The 23,092-nt window shown below is 38.9% G+C and overlaps 1 protein-coding gene across 1 annotated transcript in view; it reads right to left on the reverse strand.

Moving 5' to 3' along the window:
* Positions 1–23,092, reverse strand: part of LOC102201415 (regulator of G-protein signaling 6-like) — a 105,159-nt gene that overhangs the window by 9,520 nt on the left and 72,547 nt on the right. The window contains exons 3-13 of the mRNA XM_005731163.1: positions 12,482–12,578; positions 9,926–9,976; positions 9,012–9,118; positions 6,837–6,888; positions 5,498–5,562; positions 5,175–5,251; positions 4,156–4,237; positions 3,965–4,039; positions 3,630–3,731; positions 3,162–3,223; positions 1,070–1,180 (exon numbers count right to left, since the gene is read on the reverse strand). Of these exons, the coding sequence (XP_005731220.1) occupies positions 1,070–1,180; positions 3,162–3,223; positions 3,630–3,731; positions 3,965–4,039; positions 4,156–4,237; positions 5,175–5,251; positions 5,498–5,562; positions 6,837–6,888; positions 9,012–9,118; positions 9,926–9,976; positions 12,482–12,578 (881 nt within the window). The remainder of the gene's footprint in view (positions 1–1,069; positions 1,181–3,161; positions 3,224–3,629; positions 3,732–3,964; positions 4,040–4,155; positions 4,238–5,174; positions 5,252–5,497; positions 5,563–6,836; positions 6,889–9,011; positions 9,119–9,925; positions 9,977–12,481; positions 12,579–23,092) is intronic.

The following is a 23,092-nucleotide window of genomic DNA, read 5'->3' on the forward strand; positions in this document are numbered from 1 at the left end:
AAAGTATTAAAACCAACATTTGCATGGATAAGGAAGCCTAACAAGGTAACCAAGAGATGAGAAACAAATTGGATGATAACTTATTGTTTTTAGTATATTTTATAGCTGATTTAATTCACGGGTCAAAACCGACCCGCTAACATAAGAGATGATAACAGAAAGCTAACACGAGAGGAAGGTTAGATGGAACATTGCTCAGGAACAACATCGGAGAACTCTGCCCTAGAAGAGCGCAGTCCTAGGAACAGTTAAGTTACTGCACCTCTGGTAGAGGATCCGAGCTTGAAGGATAGACCGCCCGCAGGGGTGAGAGGGGAATTTTAAAATGTTATTTTATATATAAAACAAAAAAAATTCTTACAAACTTATCCAAGATACTAAAGTTGCCCCCTGGTGCAACAAAGTGTGTTTGAATGTCGGGAAAAAGCACTTGTATTTATGTGTATGTGAATGAGGCTTGTTACAGCAGTAAGATGGTGCTTCGAGTTTTCAAAGACCATTTAGCATTTAAGTTAGGAGAATTGTGCAGTGAAATTTCTGATTATCCAGATCGTTTAAATTTTTGAGTTGCAAATCAGGGTTAAAATAAGCTGATAAGTAGCAAAAAGAAATACTTTGGAATGAAAGCCGATCATCAACGATCGTTTCTTCAACGACTTTGTCAGGACTTGCCTGCTGTCAGCAACTATATGATCAAGGGCAGCACATGGAGTGCGTTCACACTTGAATTTGCCTTTTGTGAGATTGGTTTCGGTCTGTTTAATATTTACTTGCAAAGGGGGGTGTGGTGTGAGCTTTCACACTGCACACACCTAAAAAAGCGTTGAATAGGTGTCCTTGAAAAGAATTCCCTTCCCCTATGGGCTCTATGTGAAATTGGTTTTGAGATTTACACACCAAAAGGCAAAAAGGAAGGTTATAGGTTACAGAGCCCAACAACAGAAAACGTTGTTTGGAAATTATTTTAAAATAATCAAACAGTTTCCTCTAAAAATACCATGATTATGAAAACAACAACAAAACAGCACGCAGAGACATATCTTGAAATATCCACTGACAGTGATCGTACCTAGCCTCCAAATCCCAGAAAGTGGGGTCATCGCTGGTCCAGGGGTTGGATGGTTCAGGTGATGTCACAAATGGGTCATACTCCAAGTACTGCTCAGTGTAGGCTATCAGACTGACACACAACAGCAACAACACACATGGACACACATGACAAAGGAAAGGAGGCATTAGCTTATCATATGTTTAGAGACAGCAGTGACATGCTGATGATTTGAGGTAAATGTTAATAGTGAACCGCATGTTTTTCTTCAGTAAAATTAAGAAACTGATGTCTTGAGTAGTCTGAGACAAACGGTAAGTGAGAGACAGAGTGAAGCAGACTGTCCTTCACAACAACAGCAACACTGTGCAGAAAATATTTTCCTTCTCACAGATTAAACAATAATGCAAGAATCCCCAATAACATACAAATGTATGTACTACAACTTCGCTGCACTGCCAGCGCATGACCTCAAGCTGTACGAAGGCGAGGAAAAACACACAACTTCTTCTCTTTACAGCAGTAATATCCTTCTAACCCTACGGTACAAAAGCTTCATTATATCTAAATATGACTTTTTGATTTACATATTACAACACATGAAAATATGAGCTATATACATAAAAAGAAAAACAAAATTATAAAAATTACAAAAAACTGCAGAAACTCCATTTACTTATGTGTTTCCAGACCTTTTATTTTTGATGCTGATTCCAGAAAGTTTTAAATTGACTAACAAATAAATGCAATTCCAGATACCAGGATCCATAAAAATCATAGACACCAGGCCAACAGAAGTTATAGAAGCTCAATACAATATACAGTACATTCTGTAACAGCAATGAGCAAGATAAGCAGGGTATCAGGACCACAGACAGAGACAGCCCAGAGTTTGTTTGGATGTTCCTGTGCAGAGTTCTCTGAATGAGCAACAACGTAGTAGAAACTTGATGTCCACCTGAGGATGACACCTACAAGAGCTGCCCAGCCATGAAAATCAAAGCTCCCCTGCACAGTTTAGTGCTGTTGTTAATGCCAGGGGAAGTTTAGAAGCAGAGCACTGGTGACTTTTACACACCAAATACCTCAGCACTTGGCGACCCTAACCTGCAATTAAACTCTTCCCTTTTGCAATAATACTACATAAAGTTGATTTTGAAAGGAATTTCTTGAACTGACTTGATAATTCATTGAGTGACTCTGTGAAAGTGACCCATTCTTTTGCAAATGTTTGGAAGGATATTATAAGCTTTGGCAATGGGACTGAAAACAATAATGCTGTGTGTGGCCCAGTGCTTATGTCCACATAGTGTAGTTAAAGACTTGTTCTCAGTTGAAGTTCAAATCGTTAAACAGGGCAAGACGGTTGAAACTGTACAGTGAGCAGTTTTTTAAAAGACTACAAAAACACAGTGTTTTGTTCTTAATGTGTTAAAGGAAAAAGCATAGACTTTATGGGGCTGGAGTATTGTACAAAAATTATTTAAAATGAAAATTGTGCAGTTTCACATCACATCCCAAACATCCTCTCTAGAACCCTTGACCCTATTGTGTATTATTAGCTCAATACTTATTCAAATTTTGAAAATGTGACATCATATTGATAAATTCAAGAGAATGAAAGTAATGAAAATGCATGTTGAGCCCAAATGGTAAATGGCCTGTATTTTTTATAGTGCTTTACTAGTCCCTAAGGACCCCAAAGCGCTTTACCAGTCATCCACCCATTCACACACATTATCTTTAGACCTGTATATCTAATAGTCACACTGAGCATGAAAATCCAGGGACAAAATACAGTCTTACTGAACCACTTCATACCCAAACAGCAAAAGCAGCACTCTGGACTCTGAATGTCAAACTGAAACCTCCACAGGTCCAAATAAGGTGTCAAGAAACCTATTATCCCCTGTCTGCCACTCCTCTAGGAGAGTTACAGTAAAAGGTAGGCCAGTAGCACAGAGCTTTGTCTGATTATGGATGGTCAGAGAGTACAGGAGATGGGAACGGAGTACCTTAGCGACAAAGAGTGCCTCACAAGATTGACAAGATAGAGATTGGACATGATGCTGTGCTCCATTTTAAATGTGTATGTGAAGTAAGTTTCCTGTACCTTTCAGCAACTTTGGACATCTTCATGCAGTGACGATCTAGCTGGGTATTCAGGAATACGATCTGAAAAAGACAATGAGCAATAAACTATACCAAAAAATCTTTTTATATAAAGGTTTTTGAATCTGATTGCATGATCTCAACTAGAGCTAGCAAATACCTGTAACAGAAATAAATGAAAAGGAGCTTGTTGAGTCAGCTGGCAGTGTCTATGTCAATCGGCAATACTGTTAGTGCTACCATTTCTCATAATTACTGTTTGTGCGAGAAAACAATCCAGCAGATTTGAAAAGATTTGACAAGGTGGGCACCGCACAAAATGCGTTACAATGTCTGCCAATCTTCTCTGTAATTGGCCTGCGGCTGTGAAATCCAGTGCTTGTGGTGTTAAAAGCAGAAAGAGCACAAAACACTGACATCTTCTCTAATGATGGCTTATAATTTTGTCAACATTTGAACTGATTTTTACCTCCTTTTCTACATCCTCCTTGGTGCCTTTCCTGCAGTGGTGTAAAGGAGTGTGTATGGGACTCTGAGACTGTGTTCCCTCCTCTATCACACCATACACCGACTGGGCCATTCAACCATGATGAGAGAGGAGAAGTGGGTAAGTATTAGAAGGTACACTTATTTTCTTGCAGTGTGGGAAATGATATGTTATGTTGTTTAAAAAATGCAAGGGACATGAATTTTAACACAACTTACAAAAATGTAATAAAAAGGAATAAACTTGTTGCATGGGGTATATTTTAAAAAATCTCTTTAAAAAGATTCCTGTCACAAAGTTGACAGCTAAGGTTTTACCTTCTTAACTCTGTGAGGATTCTTCATGCGTCTACATTTCCTGATGTCCATCTCTGTGGTGTTAACACATCCAGGCTGCAGAAAAAACACCCCAAAGAAAACAATGTCATTGCATCAGCACTATTTGAGAATGCGGATTGGGTGGGTGGCTATAATCTCACATAGACAGGAAGTGTGTATGTGAGACTTACCACAGGTCTGTGGACATCCCAGAAAGCTCTCTCTTGGCTGTCCAGGATCTTCCTTTCAATTTTATCCTTTTTCCTGTCAATCCTGCAGAATAGAGCAGTGTTTTTTAACAATAATGAGGCTCAGAACAGACTCAGTCTACAGTGTACTCTAGCTTCATACACACTGTCTGCATCCACATACTGTGTAACTCTGTGTTATTCCAGGTACTTGAGTACTTCCAGTTTTTTGATACCTACATTTCATTTTTTTCAAAAAGAAATTAATTTAAAAATTAAGAATATTCACCGTGAGTTAAAAAAGCATTTAAAATTGTCTAACAGGCTTCAAGAATAATAAGAATAACAATTGTATAATTTGTTGATCTTCATAATGTTTAATAGGTGATGACTTTAACTTTTAACTTAATAATTTTAAGGAATTGCTACTTTGCATCTAAAGTCTTTGACCCCTGGCAACGTGCATTATGTTTGTTTATGTGCTAGACTTCCACATTGTTACTTATTTAGAAGAAGAAGAAAAATTAGAAAACATTTTAATACTAGTTTCGTGAATCATGATCAGATTAGAAATGCTGGTCATATATACCTGGAACCAAAACATGGAAGCAAATGTAATAATCACAGTTCACTTTATTTCACAAAGATTTTGGGAACATTTTGGAAATTACAGCTTTCTCTTTAACATCCCTCAGACTGATGCAACTGTGGATTCATAATCAAAAGAAGGCTGGCAAAGGATGGTGGAAAACAGAGCAGTGTGTACAGTCTCCACTCTTCTTCCATTTTCGAATTTCCATGTGTTCCAAGTAAGTATTGCCTATGTTTGTTGGTTTAAAGAGCATCTGATGTGAAACACACCTGTAGACACGTCAATCCTAATCTCACAGTGGTAATCTTACACAAAACCATACGTACAAATGCTCACTTCTCATGATTGCTTGTCTTTTACCTTGAGTGTGAATGACATCAGTGCATGCACTGCAGTTTCATGTGTTGCCTTGGTAACAGATCACACTTACTTGACCTGGGCCTCAGCCTGCATGTAGATAAACTCCCACTTCCTGGCAAAAGCTCTCTGCAGCCTGGCCAGGTTCTCCTGTTAGAAATGAGATAGAAACATTATCAAAAGTCAACAAGGAAAAACAATAGTTGGGAAAAAAATACTGTTAAATACATTTGACAGTTTTAAAGTTTGAGTCTGCTCCAAGAAGTAATTTAGATTTCATGCCATCACAGACACACGCCTGTCTGACCTTTAAGAGGCTGTATTTTTTTGGTCCCAGCGCTTGACGCACTGATCAATACTTGGACTAATAGCTTAGAGCAACAGTTCAACACTCACAGCCTCATAATCTGCCAGCTCCAGCCTCGTCTTGTTCTGCATGGTCCGCTTGCACAGGTAAATAGCTGAAGGAGAAAGAGAGAGAAAGAATTAATCACAGAGACATCCCTGTTCCTCCTTTTCACTCATCTGTGCTCATCTCTCACTCTCTGTGCAACCCACCTCTCCTCTCCTCACCACCTATTTTACATGGACTACAATCCCTCTCAAGCTGCCTGCCCACCATTGGGATTATGAGGCAGTTTTAAGAGTCCCTGAACTCCCAAACCAAAAACTCCAGTCGTGGCTGTGTCTGAAAGGATGAAGGGCAGGAAGTGGAACAGTGATTGACTAATCATGTCAGCTGTTCGCCTCCTCAACTAAAAGTACAGTGCTTACTGGGTGCTTTGCTCAGTGGGAGTTTGTTGAGCTTTAGTTATAAATTGCAGGCTTATGCCTTCTCATCTGTTTACGGTTGCTTCATCTTTCTTCAAATCAGAAAAATCAGAAAAAAATCTACATAGTCAAGACTTGAAATGAAACACTGTATTGAAAAGAATAGCACGGTTATATCAACTCAATAAAAATAAATAAATAAAGGTTAAAACTCTGTGTCTTGGTGAGACATTATGACATGAAAATATGTAGTTTTCATCAATTAATAAGAATATTATGACATATTGAAATTAATGCATAAAGTTGATTCTCTTTATCTGGATGCAGCGTTTTCTGTGGAAGAAACGATTTGTCACTCATCCATGTTACTTGGTCAGGCTCAGCTGACTGCAGGCATCCCCAATTAGTTACTTATTAATATTCCCTACAGTGGGATATTTAATTGGTGTCTGCTTGTTATAATCACTTTTTAAGCTACACAGTCTAGCTTTTGCTGCATAAAGCTTGTTCAGAGTTGAGCTGACAGACAAAAGTTAGATAAATTATCCAGTTATAATCTTTCTGCTCCTAATAAAAAGGCAGTCAGAAAACATGTTTTTCCAAAGGTTTTGCCTCAAGATCAGATGTAGATTGATAAGATCCATATCTTATCCCTCAGTTATTATTGATGGTTATTCATACCCTGCTAATGTTGGAGGTGTAGTTTGCACTTTACATAATACCTCAGAAGCAGCTGTTGTAAATTAGATTAGAGACCGGGACCACAGAAAGCATTAGTTTCACCTTAAATTCAGTATAACACTAGCAGGTTTCGTTCCATGCAATGATGCCATATTACTGTTTCCAACCCACGTATACTATTTCTAATCCATTTAATTAATCTCATGACTAAAGCATTGCTCTTTAAAACTTAAAGGACAATCAAAAACCACAAAATGTCAAGATATTCCTTGAAGTTTCTCACCATAGTCTGTGTTCTCAGGCTCCCAGCAGTTGGACGGCCAGAAATATGGCGCCTGAGGACAAAACAAAGTAGAAATGTGAAAATCAAAAGTGATGCTGAATTGCTGCTGATTGTTCCCTGAACCTCCCAGGTCACGATTTATGAGTCAAAACTATTTGACAAAACTGGAGTGATGATGATGACCTTTACAAGATAGCTGTTTGCCTCTGAGACACAGTGGAGCACATGATTGTCTTGCTTCACCAATCAAAATATTTTTTATTATCAGGGCAGGAGAGATTCAGAACAGCCAACTTCTAAAACTTTTCACACCTCTGCAACACCCCAGGGGGCTATTACTCATGGAAAAGTATTGCAGAAAACAATAAAAGAATGACAGCTGGGAAGTAAACAGTCAGAAAACAGAACAATAAGCCGCCAGGCAAAGAACAGACAGGACAGGTTCTGTATTTGACAAAAAACTACGTAAAACTGTTAAACGAGTCCAAACCATCTGTAGTATTTTCATTGAGAAGAGATATTACATAATTGTGATTTGCCTGCCCTGTGTTTCTCTTTATCTTGCACTTGATTTGCCTCCAAAAGGAAATGCTAATGAGTGGTGATTATCTTTATGAAGCTCTTTCGGCTACAGCAAATAGACCTCCTCCTCCTCCCCTCATTTATTCCACTTCACTTTGAAGGAGGAGAACCAAGGTCAAATAACCTAATGTGCACTGTTGGTTTAATTAAACTGCTCTTCTGGCTTCACTGGAGATTCAATCCTGTAACTGCAGTATGTATAGGAAGAAGATGCTACATAGATATCATTCTAATCGCACCACATGCTGCTTTTGCATTCACAAATGAGGAATTTGAAAACATGGTTTCCTTTCTTTAATTAGAGACTTCAGTCTGGCATAATTAATATGCAAGCTTAATGCCACTGCCTTATCTGTGAACAGTGAAGGAGGCACAAAATGTCAGCCTTACTTTATTTTTTTTTTGTTCTTTGATATGAGTCTCTAATTGTAGTGTGGGCTGCTACACTACATGTCCCTGTAAAGATTCTGGTAGCTGCCTATTTGGCCCGGACCAGACCTGCTTCCTCTGAGCTCTTGATGAATATTTTAACAGCTCACCATCCATTTTTAATAGGGTCACAGGATCCCAACATAGTACTGAAGAAACTGTAGTGGACAGGGCCCCAGTGCTTCTATAACGAAACAAGTAATCGTCAGTGGCTGATTGGGATATTGTAGGCGACCCCACAGCTAGTTTAAACTTGCTGGAGGTTTTTTATTATCTCTTACAATTACACAGAATGAAGAAGGCATTAGTGTGAGAGTCATGTCTGGCACAAAAGGGAACATAAAAGGGAACATAAAAGGGAACATAAAAGGGAACATTAAAGAAAAACTATTTTCATCTATTGACAATAAAGAGCCGGTACTCGAAACTTACTATATCTACATTTCAAAAGCTATCTGAATGTGCTGAGTCAACCACAATTTTTCCACCATGTTAAGAATAGCTATCAAAAGTAACATCCATCCATCCATTTTCTTCCGCTTATCCAGGGCTGGTTCGTGGGGGCAGCAGCCCAAGCAGAGAAGCCCAGACCTCCCTCTCCCCAGCCACCTCCTCCAGCTTGTCCGGGGGAACACCAAGGCTTTCCCAGGCCAGCCAAGAGATATAATCTCTCCAATGTGTCCTGGGTTTGCCCCGGGTCCTCCTCCGCGAGTCGCTACCTTATTGTGATGGACGGGTTTGCGCGACCCAGGGATCCCAGGGGCTATGAGGGCTGTGCAATATGACCAAAACCTCATATCCCGATATAAAACATCTATCGTCCGATAACTGTATCATTATCGGACGATAGATGTTTCACAAAAATTTAACATTTTCTGTAAATTCAGAGTTTCAGGTAATCATTAGCTATCCAGTTTCATGTAGTGGTTCAATCCCTTACTTACTCACTTGAATTTTTCACCCGTCTATACAGAAAATAATTTTACGATATTTATCAAAACAAGACACTAACCTAGAAATAACCATGAAGTATCTAAATGCTGATTGTCACGTTTCTCATTAAGCTTCACATCAGGTATAAATCTTGAGTTTGCTAATAATTAAATGTGGCCATACCTCCTATAGCCTTCTCTGTGTTTTTAACCACTTGGTGTGTCCGCTCACCTGGAAGCGGTAGAAAGTTCCATCGTCTTTCAGGGTAAGGACATGGTCTGAGATTGGGAAGAAGTACCCCTGAGCTGCAATTAAACTCCCAATGTGCATCGCCTCAGCTGTAAAAGGAGCAGAATAAAGAGATAAATAGATTACAGTAGATTCCTCAGCATTGCAGACAGTATTTACATTGCAGTATGGATAGAATTAAGTCGGTTGAAACAACATCTAGACAATGAGATCAAATATGACAGTCATGGAACTGATATTTTGTAACATTACATTAATACAAAACTATGAATCACCTGCCAAGTATACCATCCCTGGAATATTTTTTGAAGTGGAGCATTTTAAGAAATGCAAATATATCAACACAGCTTGTTGAACCTTTGTTTTGTTTGTTTGTCTGTTTAAAGTGGCTTTCTGCTAGGACTATGGGAATCAGAGGTGGTTGGGATGTACATGGATGACTCAGTGACTGATTCACTGTCCAGGCCGTGGGCTATTGTACCAACAATAAACACTGCTCTCCCACCACCAGGCTTTAGGTCAGGCCAACGAAACAACAAATATAAAACAAATTCTGTTTGTTAAAAAAACAATCTAGTTGCCTCTTTTCCTGTTTGGTATGTTTTCTCTATAGTATTAACTTGTAAATGATTTCTACAGATAATTGCCAAGTTTTTGTAGTTAGGTCTTCTGAACAACAATGCACCTGCTCACTATAAACATCTCTTCATTGTAAGCATTTATTGCAGGCAATTGTTCAAAAACCTATCATAAAGATAGACACACCCCTGTATTTCTTATTATATAGCGTGCATGCTTTTTATAAATAAATCCTGCTGTTCTGCTATCATGGGAGGTTGTGGCATTTAGAAATCATTCAGCAGAGTACACTCTGCTTTCCCATTTTAAAAACATACCTGGATCCTCAATGGACAGATTCTTCATCAGCCACTGTACAATATCTGCACCTGTATCAGATCAGATGAGGATAGATAAATAGCTGCAATACATGGTGTGTTTACAATAATGTACTGAAAGATATAGATTTGGGATTAAACATACAGCAGCCCGGGGGGGCAGGATAGAAGGACACAAAAAACAAAACAAGGGGGCTTCCATTGTTGGGGCAAAATATACACTCAACAGTCATTTTAGTAGTTACCCCTTGCTAGTAACTGGTTGGAGTGGCTTTCACCTTCAGAACTGCCTTGATTTTTAGTGCCATAGATGTAACAAGGTGTGGGAAACATTCCTCAGAGATCGTGGTCCAATAAAGTCATGATAACATTTTGCAATTGCTGCAGATTTGTCAGCTACACATCCAGATCTTTTAGATAGAGAATTGGCAACTGTAGGCCATTTAAGTAAAATGTAATGTTAACCATGACCAAGAAACCAGTTTGAGAGATTTGAGCTTTGTACTATGGTATATTATCCAACTGAAAGAACATGGGTACTGTGTGGAAATACAGGGATGGATGTTGACAGCAACAATGCAATGCTCGCTTGGTAGTAATGGACCATAGTGAGCCAAAAAAATATCAGATCAGGCAACATTTCTTTCATCTTCTGTTGTCAAACCCTGCATCAATTGTAGCCTCAATTTCCTGTTTTTAGCTGGCAGTAGTGCCATTCAGTATGGTCTTCTGCTGCTGTAGCTCATCTGCTTCATACGCTGGTCATGGAAAAAGTGGTTATTTGAGTTATGGCTGCCTTTATGTCAGCTTGAAGCAATCTGACCATTCTTAGGTTTGGACCACTCAATATAAAACTAGATGTTTGGATGGGGAAATCCCAGTAAATCAGTTTCCAAAATATTCAGAGCAGCCCATCTGACACCAACCACCATGTTCAAGGCCACTTAAATAATCTTTCTTCCCTATTTGGATGCTCGGTTTGAACCTCCAACCTACATGCCTAAATGCACTGAACAGGTGTAACTAACAAAGTGGCCAATGAGTGTAAATACACAAGTGCCCCAATTTACACTTCCAAGACAAAACCTAAAGGTAATAGAATGATGATAATAAAAGACATAAGACATAATGCATAATCAAAGGCTTTCTGCATGCTAAAAACTAGGTTAGCTTATCAGTATTTTTCCCTCTAACAGAAAACAAAATCTCAAATGTTTCAACTATTTCACCCAAAACAGTGGTATTCATTTGAATATAAATATAAAAGATTTTAAATGTGATCCCATACCTCAAAAGATCAATATTTAGAGACTTTAAAACTCTATTAGAGTGGAATTAGAATATCTTCTACTTTCCTTAGTGAGGTGATGTTTATTTTCTTCATCAGTTATTAGTTTCTTAGCCTTCAGCACTCAGCTGCAAACATTTGACAGATACTGTTCTGCATATCCATCAGCCGCTGGGGTAATTATGTTTATTGATATGCTCTGCTTATTGCATATTGGGTATGCATCTTCCATTAATGCAAAGACTGGGGTAGTGGTGGTGGGGGGTGAGGTGTTAATAGTCTATGTTTTTGTTTTCATCATTTGTTTCATTCGTTTGCTGTGAAAGCCTCCCACTGCAGCACCAGCCTGTTGGAATGATTTATGCTGTCAGTGAAAGTGATTACAGCCAGCTGGCAAGGGGGCTAACATTCATCCCTACCCATCAGGTTCAACTAACAAATAATGTTTTCTTTTGTTGTTTTTACTTCATTTAAATTCAAAGTTTATTCTGTTGTTGGACAGCTTGACGCACAGATCCCCACAGTCGCAGCTCTACGGGAGAAGTCAGGGGTTGACTGCTTCACTTAAGGGCACCTTGATAGTAGGACAGCATTAGTCATTCTGTTTATGCACTTACACACTTTTTCAAACGTTTAATCATATGTTGTCTTCCCACTTTTACCTAAAGCTATTCAGCTTTTCTGTGCCTCAACAGACTGAAATGCAGCCACCAAGCAGATGATTATTTGAATACAAATGTGGGACCAAGCTGGAGAGCTAGGATGTACTGTATTGTGTTTCACAAAATACCTTGCAAGATGGATTTTTTTGGATGCCTACCCTTGTGTTGTGAAATAAACTAATGCTCTGTCTAGATGACAGGCAGGAAATTGATATCCTGCTCATACCTATGTGTATAGTGTATCATAAGTCTGCAATTAACAGACAGTTTACCTTTTTATAAAGTCTACCCAGATTGTTAATATTTCCATATTTCCTTTTTTCAGGAATAATTCTTCACATACAACCTTAAAAAGAAGCTGAATAAGTAAATATCTCAAAATATCAAATTAAAGTACGTTGATTAAATTATCCTGGAATAGCTGATTGAACTGTCATTTTTCAGCCTCACTAAAACAAGAGGCCCAACAGACATCAGCATTTTCCATCGTCTCATTTTGTTCTCTGGGCACTTAATGTCCATCAGTGATGCACTTCTATAGTTAATGTTTGTACAGTGCAGGTTAGGTCGCTTTTTGCTTGACATCTGTCTCTTTTGATTTCTTACCCGTAACGACACTGGGGATTTTCGTCATGAAACTTTTGACAGTTCTGATGGGTACACCGTCCGTCTCGTCCTGGATGCGAGTGATAATGTCTTCAATCTGTAGAATAAGGCAGAAGACAGAGTTTAAAAGTTTGAACAAACGGAAACTTTTATCCATGTGAGACAAGTATTAGTTAAATGTACTTTATTTGGATTTTTCTTAAGATATTTAAACAGTTAATCTTTAAGTTGAAGTGCTGCATTACTTCAAACCAAGACAATGGCAAGCGCTATGATTCATATCTATGCCATCACAAAGAAAATGCAGGATCAGCTCACTTCTCTTCAATTTATGAAGACAAGACTATCGTTAGCTGCAAAGATGCTGCTACAATTTCTACTGTAGAATAAAATATGTCTTCAAAGAAAGAAAAATGATATCATTCATTATATGGTCTAACAAACCGGTTAATTACATTGACTTTAAAATTCAACTGTTTATAAATGCTTCATGGAAATTGATAGCAGTGAAAAAACACAGGTAGTTCGTGAAAAAGAAAAGCTCTTCTCCTTTTGCACTTTTTATAGGTTTAACTATACACTTCACCTCTCGCTGTAATGTTGTTTTAACCACAAGACTGAGTCACATGATAACTGAGTCTAATCTAAGCAGGAGTTGAGGTTCAGCAGGACAGCACATATCTGTGGCCCTTAATTACAATTGCACAGATGTTAAACGAAACACGTCACCCACTTTGCACTTAAGTAATCAGATTAGTATTTGATTATCTGGTTTTGATTGCAAGGTTGACACCCCCTCTCTCTTCACAGATGCTTTTTTTGTTTGCGTCAGGGAGTGGGAAGTGAGAAGCTGGTCGCTTTGGAGACAGCTATCGCACACTAACGCACAACCCGGCAGCTATATATAAACCCTGAATGGAACCCAGAGCAACGGCAGAGAGGCAGAGATAACCACATATGCTTTTTACATCTAGACAATTAAAGTGATCACAGAAAAGAAGTGCATTTCACCAGTTTTGAGAAAAACACATTCTACTTCCTACCTGTAGTGCCCATAGTTTATTTTACTGCAAATATGTCCTCAGTTTGTGCAATTTTGCGACCCTTATGAGTATATTTATAATGTGCAGCTGTCAGTGGAGTATAGTTCTAGGAGCCACCCACGCTGGGTCAAAGCTGGTGACTTCCACAACACTCATGCAGACTCAATGTACAGTCTGTTTAAGACTGAACATACTATTCATCCACACAGTTTTTCAATATTTCTTTTTTTTTTTTTTAAACATTGCACAATATACAAAATAATTTAACAACATTGCTTTGCTGGTGTGCTTTTTTTACTTGTATGAATAGCAGAATCCCGTGGATGCATAAAATCACCTCTTCAATGGCCCCCGTCTTTAGAAGCATTAGAATTTTGCTAAAAACAAGCAAGCATACAAACGCAGGGTGAGAGAGGTTAAAGCTGGCTTTAAATCTGCAAGAGAAGAGAAATTCATCCCTTTCATAAGAACAAAAGGAGCAAAAGCAACATATTGGCTTTGCTCTGTGTCTCTTTGAATAACTCAGCTGGGTAAAAGTGCTGTTTTCGCCACACAATTTTCCACTGCATGACTACCAGCAGTTTTTAAAAATATCACAGCTGGTTTTGGTTTGTTTTTATTGACAATACCCCAATGTGATTGCTATACAAATAAAATGCTGTACTCTTCTAGAGTCCACCACCTATTAACTGGATAAACACAGGCAGATAGAAAACTGGTGACTGAGACTAAACAGAAGCTATAGTTTATGCTATGTGAAAGGCGTTTAAGCTGCTTACACCTGAAAGTAATTAGGTAAATTTACCACTATCTCCTATCATAACCCTCCTGTCCTGTTGCAAGTAGACAGGTGACGTGAAAACGCAGTATTTGTGTCGTCGAAGGGCCTGCAAACATTCAAAAAAAAAAGAAATGACTGAAACACATCTTTCTCACTTTCCAGCACAGATGCTTCCAACCAGTCTGGAAATTCAAACTGACAAGCTTCCTGCTTTTACGCCTCTGGCCATCAGACTGCTGTCACCCTGTTCCTCTCTATAGATCCTGGCTGTCTGCCAAAAGCAAAGACATAGAGAGCTCCGGGCTACACTTCAAAATCAATACAACTAATATGATTGTAATAAGATGTTGATAGTGTGGAAGTAGCTGCTCAAATGACTTTAATGGCTTCCACTATCATGAACAATCTACTCCTGCTCCATTAATGAAAATAGGCATTCACAACACGTTTACTTCATGCTACAACAGCTGTCACCCACTGAATCTAAAATTGCCCAACACTACTTTGTATATCTGTGACGATGAAACACGAAAATGGTATTTTTGAAACAAAAAGGAGGAACATTAAAAAACAATTTTCTGTGTATTTTATAATATTTATCGTTACACGTGACCAAGTTGAGTCGCTGTTGTATTACATAAGTTACATAAGTATCATAATTATTAATACCGATTTGCTGTATGTGGTCGGACTTAATGCCTGTAGCGTTTGGTTTGCAGTTTTTGGTTATGGAGTTAGACTCCATTAGGTGTGAAGCTCCCCCAAATCTGAGGCCATGACTCTGAGCTGGAAAATGGAAATGGCTGAGGAAAGGTTGCTGCCCAAAACATAGGAATTTAAGTACAGCTGTGGAAAAGAAAGTTTTGGAAGCAGCCAGATGCTGCAAATCAAAAACGCACTTGAATAACTGGTCATCAAAATTCCCCCAAAATACTCTTGGTCCACTCTGCAGATTGAAAAACTGGAGATTTGATACAAATTCAAATACGAGCCTTAGATCAATAAGACTTCACCTCATCACACAAGTATGGACTCAAATATCTAATGGACTCAAGCAAACAATTACTTATTTAACTCTCTATTTCTGTGCCTGTGAATCATTTGTTTTCAGCTGTCTCTTAGCTAAAAATATTATGACTACTGAAGAAGAAACTTGCTGCATTGAGAGGAACATCCACAGGTTAGTCATAGCACTTTGCAATATGACATTAAGCCAGGTTTAATGTTTTTTTCTTGCAGACCCTGTACTGGAACCCTGATGCAATGACATTGCGATCTTTTACCCCCATAACTGAAGACTTCCTTTTAAAGCACAATCCTGGTGCCCTAACATAACATTTTAAAACTAGATTAGTTCAAGATGACTGTTCCGTTTAGATTACTGGTTGATTAGATTGGTAGTTATAATTACTGTATGTGTTGTGTCAGTGTAGATCCTCACAAGTCCATACAAACATATGTGCATGTGTATATAGTTTTGGGGTTGTGTGCTGTATGAATGCGCCTGCTTGTTTGTGTCTTGGCTTGTAGTGCAGCCCAGCGGGAACAGATTTCATCAGACTTATTGCAAGCCGGTCTATTTAACACGCCTGATTACAGTATTATCACCACACACTTAGCATGGACCAGCTAGCGGGCTGGCAGGCATCTTGGCAGACAGGTTGGTTACAGGGAGAAAAGGGCTGTGCTACTGACTGTGGTTTAATGATCTCTTTGGGCAAAAAAGAAAGAAAGAAAAAAGAATGTCTATCTATTTGTACTTACCAGAAATGCCATCGTCATGGTCCCTCACTAAGCCATTAATTGTCTGATTGGGTATCGTACTTACCTGACTGTTACGCTAGAGGGGTGTCAAACTCAATTGCACAGGGGGCCAAAACTCAAGGCACACTTTAGGTCACGGGCCAAACAAGATAAAGATTTATCGAACACACTAAAACAATGTTTTTTAAACACAAATATGAAGGAAAACAGACAGGAATATTATTCCAGATTAAATCAACTTAAAAAAATAAACTTTAACTATAAATATTTTGCTCCACATAAAAATATATCCTGTCAAAATTATGCAAGTTAGAAATATCAACATGCTGCCAAAAACTGCAGAAAAAATAAATGAAAGCATACACAAGGTTGGAGCCGCATGTAGACGGAGCTGGGCATTGCTGCAGGAATGGAACTAATAAACTGTGCGGGCCATTTAGTGTCGTACTTTGCCCTGAGTGTCCCATTACACTGCAGCTCCATCTGAATCTGCACAGGTGCAGTTCAGCAAAGTCCGCTGACTTGGTTCAAGTGAGGCAGGTTGCACTGGTGCATTTGTGACAGCTTCACTTGAAATGCCTTCACCGCATCATACATGCCATATCCATGTACTGACAGATTTCCTTGCTGAGCTCAAAAACTCTATTGAGAACTTTTCCCCAACTCAGCCAACGGACCTCTGTATGATGAGGAATGTCGGGAATCTCTGAATCTATTTCCCACATGGAAGGAAGTGGAATTGTCCTTGGGAGGTAATTTTCCTGTCGGGGCACTGATAGGAGATCCGTCAGAGTTACGACTCCTGGGAGACCCGGGCAACCCTTGGATAGTAAGTTCAATAAAAATATGGGGAAGAATACTTAAAAAGTACCATTTAAACCAGAGGGCCGGTTTCCTTAAATGGTTTGCATATGACCCAGAATTTTTGCCTAGTAAGTTCGACTCGACATTCAAAACATGGGCAAATAAAGGTCTCACCACATACAGTACCTTGTTGAAAAATGGAAAAGTGATGAGTTTCCAAGACCTTAAGAAAAAGTTTGGGTTGCAAAATCAAGATCTTTTTAGATATTTGCAACTGAGGGACTTCCTGAATAAAAAGCTAAAAAATTCTCAGTTATCAACTGGGAATGAAGAGATTATAAATATATTCGAGAACGCGTATAGAGATGGACCCTATCAAAAAATTTTTTCCAAATTATATTGTTCACTGATCAATCTACAGGGTCATGATACAAGATATGTTAAAGGAAGATGGGAAACAGAGAGCAATCTATTCTTAACAGGAGAGGAATGGGATGGGATTTGTAGGCAGCAGTGGTCAGTAACAAGCTCCCCCTCGTGGAGGGAATTCAGCTGGAAGAACGTAATTCGTTATTTTATTACCCCAGCCCAAAAATTCAATTATTCTCAGAATACAACATGCTGGAGGCATTGTGGACATGCAACAGCAAATCATTTTCACATTTTTTGGGAATGTCCCCGTGTGGTTCCATTTTGGAAGGAAACACATAAGGTCATGGAAACAATCTTTCAAAAGAAAATACAATTTCATTTTGCATTATTGTACCTAGGCAACCTAGAGAGTCTTAATCTATGCAAACCGGATAAATATTTGTTCAGTGTGCTGTCAGTAGCTTGCAAAAAGGCCATAACTCGCCTTTGGATTAAAGAGGATATTCCTACCATAGATGAATGGATTGATGTGATATATAATATTTTTGTTATGGAAAGAATAACTTTTAGGCTAAAATGCCAGGCGGACGCATTTGATGAATATTGGTTGAAATATGTACAAAATGGGAGGCCCGATTTTGTATAATGTCATTGTATTTCTTGGTTTGTTTGTTCTTGTGTTTTGTTTGGTCTTGTTTTGGTCCGTTTGTCTCTTATGTTGTTGCTCGGTTTGGTTTTGCTTTCCCCCTCATGGTGATTAAATTGAATTTGTTGTATATGTTGTATAAATAAGAAAACTAATAAAAATTAAAAATAAAAAAAAGACTGAAATTGACGGTGATTTAAACGTTTAGCTCAGATAAAGTTTACGCTTTGCGTTACCGTGACTATCTGTTGTAAGTCCAACAAGTTTGTCCCAGGGCAGTTTCATGTCGGTTACACTTTGACATACGTTTTAAAAATGTATTTTCCTGTCGCTGTCCCGTGCATCGATTTAATGTTCAATATTTCCTCTCCACGGATGAAGATGGTCAGCTGTGCAATGTCCATCATGTCTGTACTTTCATCCACAGCAAGATATTATGCAATAAAGTTTTTGCTTCTTTCACACAACTGGCTCTGCTTTCAGAATCAACTTGTCTCTCCACCATTGTGAGCGGCTAGCTTCAAACAGAAGTTTGACTTGATTGAAGCGGGAATGTTCCCAGTTAGCCTAACGTTCAGCAAGGAGGCTGCAGCGTTGCATTATGGGATCTGTAGTTTGTATATTATTAGCGCCTCATATCGCCGGGCCATGCATAACAATAATAGAACATCTATATAAAATGATCTCGGGCCAGATATAAATGTACGCCGGGCCGGATGTGGCCCGCAGGCCTTGACTTTGACACATGTGCGCTAGATGGAAAAGCACATAAACATGAACATAATATATCTGTATAAAAAAGTACAAAACAGATTTCTACACTTTTCTTTCCAAATTAACTTATTTCAGCAGGTATTGTGAAGCATTAGTTGCATAACAGACATGCTACCTATCCATCCATCCAACACAAGTTAAAAGAAAGGTACTGCACACCTAGAATTTCTCCCTCAATGATACAACCATACAGACTATTTCATTGGTCGTTGCATCATAAAACCAGTTATCAGTTGAGAACATTTATTTAACATCCAGCACTGTGACTAATGATGGTAAAATTATTTACTCAAGAGTTTCTTTTTTCCCCCCAAATGCAAACGGGCTGAAGCATGAGTCAGGACGAGGGCACAATAATTCAAAGCTCAACAACCTGGCATGCACACCTAAACACGCAGAGGAGGCTAACACAAAGTACATTTTATTGTAAAATAGCCCCCTTTTGAATTCCTGTCCCTGAAACAGCTGCAATTAGCCTTTCATAGCAAAAAGCGAATTACGTGGGAGAGAAGACTGACAAGGCCATTACTATGGTTATAATGGAGCAGGGATACATCCTGCTGAGAGAGAAAATGTCAGCCACAGACTTGAAGAATGGGAATTTTTGTGCAGTGATACCTGGGCAACACATTTTGAGAGAAAAGAAAGAAAATTACCTCCTCTGAACCGTGCAGTTCCCAAGCCATCCCCACAGTGAAAGTTAACATGCCGCTAGATTGATAACAGCCTGGCTGAAGGCCAGCTGGACAACAAGCAGATAGATGACTTCAAGTCAACAATCTTGAGTTGAATATCCTCGCTGTTTGTTTGACTGCAGTTTTGATCATTTAATGGTCTCACTCATCTTGATCTTTCCAGACAGATTATTTACAGTTCCTTTAGTACTGTAAGACTATTTTCATCCATTCTAGGGCTCATGAGTTATTTTTGTAACTCATGTACTAACACCAATCAAACCTAAATGTACCTTAGGAGGATTGAATGCCATGAATTTATTAATTTGAATTTTCGGGGAGGCAAACATAGTATGAACAGGAGACCATTGGCTGATTTGGCTCCTTCCGGATCTACTTCAGTAGATTGCATATTACCTTCCTAAGACCATTCACAATCAACTGATTGCAACACATTCCTCTGTGCTTTGAGTGGCACTTGCATACTGACAAGAAACTCGGAAAGAAAGTCAAGAGCCAAGCACAGGAAAAAAGGGATTAGAGATTCTGTGAAAGCGCTTACCGAGAGCCGCGCGAGCAGATACAATTTGTCAAAAAATGCAGCATAATAGACTATGAGCTTAAAATATTCAACACAGTGCAATGGACTCAAGAATCATGTTGGCAATGCAACAAAAAAGGCTCAATTTACATGTGTTCAAGACTGTCACCAGCAGCCTAGCAAGCATTTTCTTCAATTTCTGGTTTTTATGATAGTCATAGTAACTTAGTCTGCTTTTTGGCTTAATGTCATGCATATATGCTTCATATAGCATGTTTATGTCAGACATTTGTCCCCAATTTGACACAAAACGCGTGAAGTAATTCATCATGCAAAAGTCAGAGTGTCACGGACCCGGCTCTGGAGGACTCGGGGGTCCGTGAGCAGTTTTGACTGTTTTTTTGACTGATTGTTATTATTATTATTATCGTTATTATTTGGTGATGTGTGTGTTTTTCTGCACAATGCTGTGTTATTCTGTGTTCCACTCATTATATGTATAGGCAGGGTGTGGGTGTGTACGTGTGTGTGTGTCTGCGGGTGTGGCTGGAGGATGGAGCACAGCCACCTGCAGGCCTGATGGGTGTGGCCCTGTGGGAGGACTGGCCACACCTGAAGTTCCTGTCACACCTGAGCACACACACGGGAGTCATGTCCCCACAGTCTGCCAGCCAGAATGTGACACAGAGCCAGCCAGTATAGTCTGTATATTAGAAAGTTTATCCGCAAACTCAACATTTAATATCTCACTATAAAGAAATATTATGAAAAGCAGCTGTTTTTATAATTCATCCCTTGTAGCATGCCGTTATGGGTGGTTGACACATGTTATGTTCCTAACAGCAATTCAAAGTAATTACAAAATCTAGCGAGAACTGGTAATAATGCGACATGTGACAGAAACAAATAAAGCACTGAAATTGTGTAAAAATAGTACAGAGAGATCTGATGAAGAAAGATTACCTTGGAAACAGCACAAACCAATCAAGATATAATTACATATCCTACATACATCGGATACATCGGCTCACACAGGTGGTAATTAAACATCTTACCTTCTCCATTAATGCTACTGGGCAAAGACAGAAATCTCTATAAGAAACTAAAACGCTACAGCATATTTCAAAATTCTCTCTCTAAAATGCTAATGGGTCATATTACCCGTAACACTCCAAATATTTTAACAAATTACGCATCTTTTTTTCCCCATTCTGAATTAGGCAGATATGAAGTTTGCTATTTACAGCTGTTCATGTCTGGTCTAGACTGATACTGACTGGAGTTTGTTTTAATTCCAGATTAGTCCAAAAAAGGTATAGTGTTCAGTCTTATTTTAGTCAGAAAAATCACAACCTCTTGTTTTGAAGCTTAAAACAACTAGGTGGCACATCAAGTGCTGTGGTGCTAGGCAAGAAGCTAACTACTAGGACATTTAACAAGCTCTAACAAGCTCTTTCTGCAGTCCTGGACTGGGAAATGCATGCCAAACCAGGCAACAATTCGTTTCCCAGCCAAAAATCCCAACAAACAACTTGCAACCAGACCCGGATCTTTGGCAAGTAACACCTGTAAAGTGTCTTACTCATTACGCTGAAGGTCTTCTAGATGCTGACAATCAGCCATACAAATGGAGAAAGCTACTTGCGTTTCAGCTGAAGAACAAGTGCACAGTTGGAAACTAAAAGGTATATCCAGTGGAAATGGGGTGTAAGGGCTTTGTAGTCAGTTTAGCTGTAAGGCTTCAGAGGGGGCTCTAGGAAGGCAATCAAAGCAATCAAAGAACTCGCCATGGTGCCAAAATAGCCGGTCACTGTCTTGGGGTAAAAAGAAGAGGCAATGTCGGAGCCACCGCCTAAAGAATAACTACAAGACTCAACCTGCAGCCAGCCTGTGCTTAGGTACAAAGCCAAGCAATCGTTTCACTAGAACTACATTACAAAGTTGCTTTAACACTTCCATATACTGTAAGTATAGTAACTATATGGAGGGAATATACTGTATCTATAGTTATACTCCAGGCACTCTAGGGTTGGAGATGAAGTAGTGTGTGAAGCCATGCTTTAGTGTGTGCTTGGATATGTGTAGGTGTAAGTATAAGTGTCATCCAAGGTAACAGTTCCTTCTGAGACCAGTTTTTCTTTTAGTAGAGCACCTTGCCTCCCCTGCAGTTTCTTGCATCCCACTGCTAACGCTCAGAGATCTCTGCACTGCACTGCTACAGATACCACATGATTTTCCTGTAGAGAAGATTACAATCAGTCTTAATCTTAAGATTTGACTGCTGGGCTTAATTTTAAGATTTGACTGCTGGGGGGGGTCATTTTTATTGTTTCACTGTGAACTTTTTGTCAGTTTTTGTATTGATATAGTTGATGGTAGAACGGTGCTCTTTTTTCCCTTTGTGTCCCTATGAATAATGCCCAAGGCTCTACGGTAAGTCCACTAAGAATAGAGGGCTGTCTGACTTCCTCTCAAGAATTATATTTTTAGCAATGGGGTGATAACACTTTATGAAATGCTTTTATGAGATTATGAATATACAGTAAAAGAATATGAATCCTCCACTGTTACTTTTGGAGTGTAATATACAGTCTCACAGTCTTCTAGTGTTATATTACAATGTGAATACATTATACATTGGAATACACTGGAACAGCAACATCTAGCGAATGAATAATTTTACAATTCGAGCTAGACTTATATTACTTTGTAAGGAATTTAAAAGTGCATTTTTAGGTATAATTATTTTTTTAAAGTAATACCATATCTTATTAACTTTTACAGAGGGTCCAGATTCCCCAAAAGCCTGTTAAAGTTACATAAGCCAACTCTGTTTACTTGGATGATCTAGCTGGAATAACGTTAGTCCCTGAAGACCTGGACTAAAATCACAGATAATAATAAATATAAATATTTATTAGGAAATTGTTTTTGTGAATGACTGCCCCGCTTGCCAGCAGGCACTAACATATCAAATGTGAGTAAGGCAAAGAGCTACAAAGAAAGCTTATGATACGATGAGTTTACAGTTAGGTTAGGTTGACACCAGCTGTATTTGTCAGTGTTATGAAGGTTTTATCTACTGAGTGAAATGCATAGTGGTGCATTTATTCTCTTGTTCAGGCCACACAAGACATTATCAAGGGCTGTCACTGTGCAGTGTGTGTGTGTGTGTGTGTGTGTGTGTGTGTGTGTGTGTGTGTGTGTGTGTG

This window comes from Pundamilia nyererei, unplaced genomic scaffold, assembly GCF_000239375.1.
Source record: "Pundamilia nyererei isolate P.nyererei 1_Seehausen unplaced genomic scaffold, PunNye1.0 scaffold00041, whole genome shotgun sequence".
Lineage (NCBI taxonomy): Eukaryota > Metazoa > Chordata > Actinopteri > Cichliformes > Cichlidae > Pundamilia > Pundamilia nyererei.